The sequence below is a fragment of the Chenopodium album genome, chromosome 20 (assembly GCF_948465745.1).
Source record: "Chenopodium album chromosome 20, dcCheAlbu1.1, whole genome shotgun sequence".
Lineage (NCBI taxonomy): Eukaryota > Viridiplantae > Streptophyta > Magnoliopsida > Caryophyllales > Amaranthaceae > Chenopodium > Chenopodium album.
The window spans coordinates 33,795,414-33,805,390 of NC_137853.1; the positions used below are offsets into that span (position 1 = coordinate 33,795,414).

A 9,977-nucleotide genomic window follows, 5' to 3' on the forward strand; every position below is an offset into this window, starting at 1 on the left:
CTTAAAAAAAATTAAAGGGGGTAATTTTTTTATTTATATTTACTCGCAGTTTTCATATTCTCCCATGCTTCTTTGTTTAATTTGTCACCTGTAAAATCGATCTTAAGAAATTTCAACGGAAATTGAATATGATATTTTTAACGGTTTTCTATATTTTGTTCAAAACATAATATGAAAGATCGTGTTAAATGTATCTTGATTTTTAGTTTTCAAATAATTATTCTATATTTTGTAATATGTAATTTGAGATAATTAAATTACGATATTACACTGAAACTGTACAGAAAAAAAATAATAAAAAAGAGAGAAGAATTGGGAACTAAGGGAGTGGTAGTGTTTACTTTTCTTTTGGGAATCTATGCATATTTGTTTGGTTAAAGTCTAATTAGTCCCCACCTTAAAATTATTATTTTATTTTTTTTTTAAAAAAAAAGTCTAATAGTTCCCTTGTAATTACTAAATCTACCCAAAAAATACATAAATTATTATGACCTAATTGGCAAATAATTATTCTATACTAGATTAGTCTCGTGCGATGTACGATTGAAACAAATAATTTTTTTTTAACATTTGTTTATTTTTCATGCCAAATTTTTTTTTTAAAAAAAATCCCGAAATAAATAATGCATCAAATATTAAAAAAAATTTAGAGTTCATATAAAAATTGAGTAATAAAAGGGCTACGTGAGGAAGGAAAATTAAATTATTATTAGATGGATAAACTATTTTCGAAATTTGACACTTATAATAAAATAGCTAATCGAATTTTAATTAAATCAAATAAAATATCATGATGACATCATTTATAATTTTGGAGGGAAAATTTATAATGACAATTTGACATGTGTCTAGTTTTAGGAAATGATGATGTAAGCGGTTGCTACTTTAGTATTAGTTATAGATAGATATAGATTTTGTAGTAGGAGGGTAATTACTTTGAGGTTGTTGAGAGTAGTGGATGATGTCTAGATTTTAAATCAAATTTTGTCTTCATATTTTGAAAAATTCCTAATAATTAACTCATTAGACGTCCAAAAAATGAAATAATTATCAATATACAGAACAGCTAATTTTGTCGAACATGTCACACATAAACCTGAAAACACTCGTACATATTATGTCCTACATTAATTGGCTACATACTGTACTATGACCCTAAATGAATTACAATATATTCTTTTATACGAGAAAGGTTTGACATTTATGTAAATAATTTATCAAATTCTTGACTTTAGTTTTAACCAGTCCAATTAAGCTTGAATCTTACACCACTGAAAGCCTGACCACGTTTAAAGAGGTTATGTGATATTTTCACCTAGTTATATTATATTATACTGTATTTATCTTTCAATATTAGGTTTTATCTCAATAATTTTTGTTGCGTATAGTCGGTGATATCGAATCTACGCCTTCTTGTTGATGTGAGATAACTCAACTACTCGGAATCAAAGTAGTACGAGTATATATGCTCAAAATGCATTTATTATATATTGTCAATTTCCGAAATTGCTAGGGACCAAATCATAAAGATGTTGATCTTGTCAAAATAAAGTTTAATCTTTTGACTCTTTCACTTATAAATGTTTAATTTAATATATATGTAGATGTCAAGATTATCGACTACTCCGGAGCTAGTTTAATTGATTAAAAAATATTAAGGCGATACTTAAGACTTATTAATTAAGATCGAATAATATGCATGTCATCAACGTACATCACCTGTCATTTGTGACTTACATGACTTGTAAGAAAATTGCATTCTCATCATAATATAATAATAACAATTTTATTTTCATCAAATATCTGTATATATTGATCATCATACAATTTTGGAAGCTATTATATATCGTTAAAAGTATTCATATGATTTTCACTTATATAAAGTTGTAAGAATGCATGCGAGCGACAACGCCTGGTTTGAATCAGTTACTGTAGATAGGATTAACATACGAGCGAGCTAGCAGCTGCAGGTAAAACATTGGCCTCATTAAATTTATAAATAGCTGATTGGCAATAATGTCGTTGCATGTTATCTTCTTACATGTGAATGAATGTTGGAGATTTATTGGCAAAAATTTCTCATGTGTATAGTAAAGTTGTCCTATTTCGCCAAAAGAACAGTGATAAGGTAACTAACACAGTAATTGATATGGAGTAAAAGTATATATTAGGTGAATAACTTAGGTTACACATACTTCTTATCCATGTTATTCTGGCTATATTTGAATTGCCTTATTTTTATATTTGAGTTCGTCAAAAGAAGTGGTATCAAAACCAATGATCGTTTAGGCAAGAAAATGTTGTGAACGGGAAGTGATGAAACGAGTTTAGGTTATACCAAGTTTGGATGTCTCCCTTGATATCGATATGTTAATTCTTATCAGTCTTATTTGACTAGCTTTTTATAAGAGCTTTTTGAGTCAAATGGGGCACATAAGGGATACGGATGGAGTAATATTTATGATCAATACTACGGAATACAGAGTATATGCTTGAAACATAGGTACAGTACTTGGTATGCTCGTAGATACTCTAGCTAGCCACATAACTAAGCTAACATGTTCCACTCATTAGGACGTACAATGTACATTATAATTTATAAAGCATGCATATATAGTACAATTAATAAAGTTCAAAGTTCAGAACCAATTATCAGTACTAATCATTGTAACTAGCTAGTCATGCTAGGTACTAACCTCTCAACTTTATCCAAAGAAAAGTAAATAGAGTACATTGTAACTTTTAAATTCTCGCCAAAAATGTTTAGACATTTATCTTTACCTAATTTTTTTGTTTGTATTACTCTTTCATTATCATCAATACTAATATATACTACGTACTAACTACTAAGTACTAGTGTCCTTAGGATGTTTTATACAGTACAAAGGTCAGATGACAATCAAGATCTACACTCTACCATGCATGCATATATTAGCATAACTAATAGTTTGTAATTTTGTATGACAAATTAATTAGTACTCAGTATAATGCATATCCAACGTCTCACAGACCAACCTAAAATTTACATGCACGCAAGTGACCTAAGTACCATCAAAGTTTACACTCCTTGAAAATACGACATAAATTATATATTGACTATGCATATTGTACCATACATGAACTTGTTCTAACTTTTTAAATATTTACCTATATTAAAATATAAGTAAAGATCAAAACTTAGAGAAGTAGGTTTGGAGCTTCATTTCTTCACTAGATTAACATGAAAATTATAATAAATATCTTCACTAAATTAAAATGTTATAAGTCAATTAGGAATAAAATATAAAAGTTTTATGATACAAACATACATTTCTATATGAATTTATGATACATACATACATTTATATGCACATATTCTAAAACTAAATTGAAGGGTGAAACAAACAATATAGACATCAACGTCATGGCCAAAATGTAGCCGACATCACAAGTTTAATGATATAAGACAAGTGGCATGCTGTCATGGTTATGATACGCTAGTGATGTGACAAAATCTTAAAATCTACCCCCACGTCCTAGACATCAAAGCTAGCTTTGACAAAAACATAATATAATATTTATAATAAAAAATTAAAATGAAATAAACAACTCAAATTGGTAACAATAATACTGCAACAAAACGAATGTTATGACCACAAATACTACTCCCTCTGTTCTTCTCAGTGTAACTATAGATTTAGAAGTCATGATACTTTTTAAATCATAATATGATAGTGTAGGTTTAAGGGATAACTCAAGTGGTTAGAGCTTCCCTTCTGATTCCAAGAGATTTTGGGATCGATTCTCATCACTCACCTTTTTGGCTCTCTAAACACAAAAAAAAAATGCTTAAATATAAAATTATTAAATTAGGTCATTTAAAGAGAACGAAAAAAATAAAAATAAAGGATATATGTATGTTATTACTCTCATTCTCATCATTAGGTCAAAGGATTTATGCTTAACAATTAACAGTAAACACCACATACATGTGAAGATTCAAATATACATATGTACCTAGCTAGCTATGTATCATCTCCTCATCAATAGCGGGTTAAATGGAATAATAATGTCTTAATTCGATTATTTGACTCAAGTTCTACAATTCTTGGCTCAACTGGTTAGCTAAGGGTAAAGAATATATATATATATATATACTACGTATATGATAATATTGCATCTACCTCAACAAGTTAGGGTGAGGTTGTAGCCTACAGTGTGTCCCCATGGATCGAAGTAGTGGCAGTCGCGGACAAACTAGTAAGGTTAATTAGCTAGTCAGTATTTGGGCTTACAAAGAATATATGATGTGCTCTACAATTTGGCAATTGATCCTCTTACTGTCTTACAATGAACTATATGGTTCGTTGTAATATTCGAACATAATCCTAACTTGCTATCAGCCATGGATGATTTTATGAGTAGGGGAGCTGAGAAACAAATTAAACTCTATTGTAGCTCTAAGCACCATTATGGTGTATCAGTTATAACCAATATGTCCCTTTAATAGAAAAAGAATATGACTCATAAAACGATAAAATATCAACAATAGTAATATAGATGACTAGCTAAATAGGTAACAGCTTTTATTTTGGAAGAGTAAGATCATTATAGGGAGAAGAGAGAGTAGTGTTAGGGCCTGTTCTCATTGACTGAACTCAGTTGAACTGAACTGAACTGAAATGAATATTTTATAAGAGAAGGAAATTAGGAGCTGAACTGAACTGAACTGAACTGAAAATAAGTGTATGAGAACAGACCCTTAGTGTAGATACATATAGACACAAAAAAAAAAAAAAAAAAAAAAAAAATAAAATAAAAATAAAAATAAAAAAACTTTGATCTTCAAGAAACAAAAGAAAACGTCTATACATTAGCTAGAAAAATTTATCAGTTCAATGTATGTTTTTCTCATATTAAGTTATGCTTTTTCTTAGGTTGAGCTTTAACAAGACATACATTAAGTTAATTCTGGTTGTATTTATTCAAGGAGTATGACTGTATGAAGGATCGAAGTGGTCGTTCCTAGAAGATTTGTCCCATGTAATGTTTATGCACCAAAAGCCAGGAAAATAAATCTGAGAGACTGATTAAATTTAAGTGTATGAATAAAAGGTGAAATTTTTAAAACATAAAAACCCTTAAAAATCAGAGTTACTTGAACTGAACTCAAGTTAAAGGCTTATAACCTAGTTAATCACCCAAGAATTTTGAAATTACTTAACGTATATTATTGATATACCTTTTTTGTAATACAAGTATAGAACAACTTACGCAAAAATACCATCAAATTATAGTTTACAAATCCAATTAAAGTCACAAATAGAATGTTGTGTGTGGATTGTAATTAAATCAATTAAAGTGTGCATATTATGTTTTGTGTAGATAAAAATTAATGCACGTAATTTCAACATGAAGTCAGCATTTATATTGATGTCACAAGTCCATGAACTTAGCTGTAATTTGTTTATGATGAAGAAAGCAATGAACACAAATACAATTTGAAAGCTCTTTCCTCAAAAAGAATAATCATGTCAAATTTGAATACCATAAACTACTTTATGGTGCTACTATGTAAATAAATTTAAATTTCAGCAACTACCTACCAATCCTTTATCCTAAGAAGTTTCTTGAAGTTTCGTATGTATATCTTTGATTTGATAATACAATTATTTGAAGGACTAATATATGTCTGATACAATAAACTTAATGAGATGTGTTTTCACCATACATTTTCCCTATATACATACTTATATTCTTTTTCGTATATATCTCTTAATAAATTTTGGAATTTATTTAAATTTGCAAACAAGCTCATTCACCTAATCACTTTATCGAGTTTGTGAGAAAAGCACAAGTCAAATTGTTTAAGGACTAATATATGTCTGATACAATGAACTTCATGAGATGTGTTTTGACCCTACATTTTCCCTCTATGCATACTTATATTCTTTTTCGTATATATCTCTTAGTAATTTTCGAAATATGTTTAAATTCGTGAAAAAGCTCATCAAGCTCATTCACCTAATCACTTTATCGAGTTTTTGAGAAAAACACAAGTCAAATTGTTTGTCTACTGTTTCAATCCTGACTTGAATTATATAGACTGATAGTAAATGAAACAGAGAAGCAAAAAATTAAAACTTGACTCGCAATTATTATTATTTTTTTAAAATAGCAATCTTGACTTGAATTTGATTGAAAGTAAACGAAACAGAGAGACAAACACTACTTAAATTGACTCGACTTTTTTTTTTTAAAACAACCCTATGGACCATATATAAATCATCATTTGGCATATTAGAAACCTAGTGTGCTTACACAATTTTAGGTTTCACTAGCTTGCACACTTGTTATATCCCAATTAGGTAAATATAATAATCCCCTAATATACCTCACGGGGTCCATTTCCTTACCTCTAAAAACGAACGTACATCGTATAAGTCAAAACAATATCACAGTACATCATTACTCTTGTTATAAGAAAACATTGGTCAATAATTAATATAAGAAAACATTGCTTTAAAAAACATGACTTGTATTGTCTATAACATTGCAAGAGAGAAGCTCATCTCCACCTATATATATATTTTGTATCACAATTTCAAGAAATTAACATGTCTAGTACAAAAGTTTAAATGTAAGTTACATTATCAAATATAAAAAACTTACTTGATTGTTGTATTTTGAGTTTTGCATTGGTAGCACAGGAGTTGCTATTAGCTTCTTCATTCAAGCATAAAACTTACTTTGCATATATTGTAGTCACCCTAGCAAATAAATCTCTTGAGATGAACCATGATTAATCGAGAACAAATTGTTTCGATTCATTTCATTTCTCTTCACAATTGATGACCGGAATTAGAAGCAAGAAGAGATCGAAAAACAGATAACTACTTGTTCTCATTCTCATTCTCTTTTCATAAGATTGAATTTATTAGTTTCCTGAGGATTCTTTCCAAAGGTTATGAGCACTACTACTCTTATTCCCTTGGCGATTTTGATCATCATTGTGTTGCAAATGAGGGTCATGAGACATACTCAAAGGGAAGGCCGGTTTCATATCCAATCCACTCGAGTTATTGTGGAAAGAAGAAGAGAAAGGACTAGTGTTTGACAAAGGAAAACGATTGAATTGTCGTAAGTCATTCTCTACTTGATGAGGATTATGATGGTGACTATTATTCATAAATGAGGAATTTTGATGAGGAGGGAAGAATGATGTGGTTGGCATGGGAGGGCATAGAAAAAATTGAGACATTGAGGAAAGAGATAGCGAGGATGGAGGTTGTGGAGTCGAGCTTGATTGAGAAGAGCCTTGATGTTGATCATTATGAGAAGGAACACCAAGACTTCCTAATTGAGACAAAGATAAATTTGAAGGCTCCAAATGGTAATAGTTGAACATAGGATTATTGCTCAAAAAGGAAGGAGGATGAGGAGATAACATATTATTATTATTATTAGTACTATTATTATTTGAACTTGCAATTGGGAATAAATTTTGAGCTAAAACTTGAGAAGTACCTTGATCATTATGATGATGATCTACTCCTTTTTGTTTAGATCTCATCATTGAATTCGAATCCCAATACTTCAATTTTGCGACAAGTGATTCATCCTCCTCATCCACATCCACATCTTCAGTAGTCCTATTAATATTAATGCCACATTCTTTCCTAGAAGGTAACAGACTAGCATCAAAAAACGGCGTAACAGAAGAGAGTGGGACTCCATATCCTCCTTGAGAAGGGTTAAAACTTCCTGGTATAACCGGCAATGGAGGGAGCTTATCAATGTCATGTTTAGTAGTATCGAGTAGCCAATCAATGACCTTGCTCGGTTGGCTTAACCCGAGCCTATCTTGGAGATCATAGAGTTGGATTGCAGTAGGTACCGAGAGCCTAATCCTTCTATCTCTTAACCCTTTGATGGTGCAAACTTTGCTGTGCCGGTCTTTCCCTCCAAAAGTACGGGATACTCTAACTATCCTTGGATTCTTGAACCCTGATGACCATTGCCTTGAACTACTTGAAGAAGCTGCTGTAGTGCTTAGTTTGCTTGTGTCTCCTAGCTCTTGCTTCGTTGTGTACGAAGGACCGTCTTTATCTCTTAAACTCATCATCTCCTTGTATGATTCATCATCATCATAATGCTGCTAACAAGAATACAAATTAAGAGGCAACCCAAAAAAAAAAATACAAATAAAGTAAATAAATCATTAAATTATTGTTGATTTTTGCTACAAATTTACTAAATCTCAGCTCTTAGCATTTAAATGGATTACAAGAAATAAAAAAACTATGCTATTGAATTTCACAATCAATAAATCAAAGTATTTTTGCTTTGAAAATTCAGTAATTAGGGTTTATAAATTTATAATTCAATTATTTTGAAGTAAAATAAGAACATTTCTCTACATTTATAAAATAAACATAAAGAATTCAAACATAGATGTAGCTTTTAATAAAATTAAACAAAAATAAAAAAATTCATGTTCATATATGCTTTAAAAGTTTCCTTTTTGTACAATAAGATGAAGGTTTTAAAAAGATGAACTTACATAAAATGTAGAGGCTATACTTGTAGAGTCTGAAGACTAAAATCTCGATTCGAGCTCTTCAAACATGGAAAAATATATAGTGAAGGGATAGCTTAGAACTTACAAGTAAGGTTGAATTGTTGTTGATGAGATAACAGTAAGAAGCTAAGTGAAGATGATGTGTATATATATTGGAGACTAAAGAAAGATTCAGAGGGTTCTAAAGCTGCAAAATATTCCTATCATTGTACAAAGAACAAGAGAGGAAGAAGAGTCATGATGATGAGGTGGTAATTATTCAAGAAAATCATGCTCTAGTGAAAAGCTGAGGAGAGAAGAATGAAGATGCCTAAAATTCTTTTACCACGTCCAAAAAGGAAAAGGAATGGCATACATACCCACCATGTGGCAAGTGGTGTCTACATTGACACGCGAGCTAATCTTCGCGTATGTATTTATGTATAGGTATTTATACCCTATTTGTAATTACGCGTTTCTATCTGTATTGTATAATGTATTTAGGTATTTACCACTAATAATTTAAATGCGCGTATGTAAATAAAAATACAGATTATATACGTATCCTAGCCATATATGGACAAAATTAAACAAGTATATCATATATAAATGTGTGTACATTGTATAATGTCTTGTCTAAACATGGTTCACATTATGATTGCTGATTGATTATAAGAGACGAAGGAAGAGTTACTGAGCTTTCAATTAGGGGGACCGTTCTACAAATGCATGTTGTAGTACCGAAAATGACCATGGACTAATAATGCTTTCTTGGCTAATTAATGTACACAACTAATTTTTATTTTTTTCATTCCAATTAATTAAAACCTCTTTAGAACAAACTTATGCATCATAACTAATTAACCCTTCCTAATTCCCATAACCAATTTTTTTTTTAAGGAAAATGAAAAGAAATGAAAATAGGCGATAGATTAAGAAATTAATGGATGTATTTTTATAAACCCTAATCTTTTTTTTGTTATATGAATGTCAATATCAAAAATGTTCAAAATCCCACCTTATTAGTGATATCACTGGCATCCAAATTTAGTTTGACTCCTTATGAAATGTCTAGGATGTCCCTACACACATTATTGATATTAAGATGTTAGTGAACTTATCTTCAAATTTGGTTGCACTACAATGACATTGAAGTTTTTCTTGGTTTTAATTTGTTGGTTTCATTATCACGTCCGAGCTAATTCATTCATTAATTAATTACGCGTATTAACTCATGTAATTAATAACATACATGCGCGGCTAGCTTAGCTACCAAGGTCGGAAAATTAAAGCCTTGGCTTGTGATTCGAGGCGGCTAACAGCCGAAGAGGTGTAGGTGAGGTACAGTTTACAGACCTTTGTAGGTAGAGTTGGGACCAAACTAAACTTTGGTAGTATTTTTCTTTCCTTTTTGTAGTGTATTAGAGGACCACTTTGT

The 9,977-nt window shown here is 30.4% G+C and overlaps 1 protein-coding gene across 2 annotated transcripts; it reads right to left on the reverse strand.

Annotated features, from left to right (window-relative positions):
* Positions 1 to 1,832: 1,832 nt before the first annotated feature.
* On the reverse strand, positions 1,833 to 8,975 carry LOC145598424 (uncharacterized). Of its 2 annotated transcripts, XR_014103554.1 has the most exons (3): positions 8,543 to 8,975; positions 6,652 to 8,134; positions 1,833 to 1,964 (listed from the first exon to the last, which is right to left on the reverse strand). XR_014103554.1 is itself a non-coding variant. In XM_081654775.1 (2 exons), the coding sequence occupies exon 2, from the start codon at positions 8,102 to 8,104 to the stop codon at positions 6,917 to 6,919; it is 1,188 nt and encodes a 395-aa protein (XP_081510901.1). In that variant the 5' UTR covers positions 8,105 to 8,134; positions 8,543 to 8,975; the 3' UTR covers positions 6,477 to 6,916. The 2 variants fall into 2 exon arrangements, 1 of the variants encoding a protein (XP_081510901.1); XM_081654775.1 differs by lacking the exon at positions 1,833 to 1,964 and having other exon boundaries at positions 6,477 to 8,134.
* Positions 8,976 to 9,977: the final 1,002 nt, after the last annotated feature.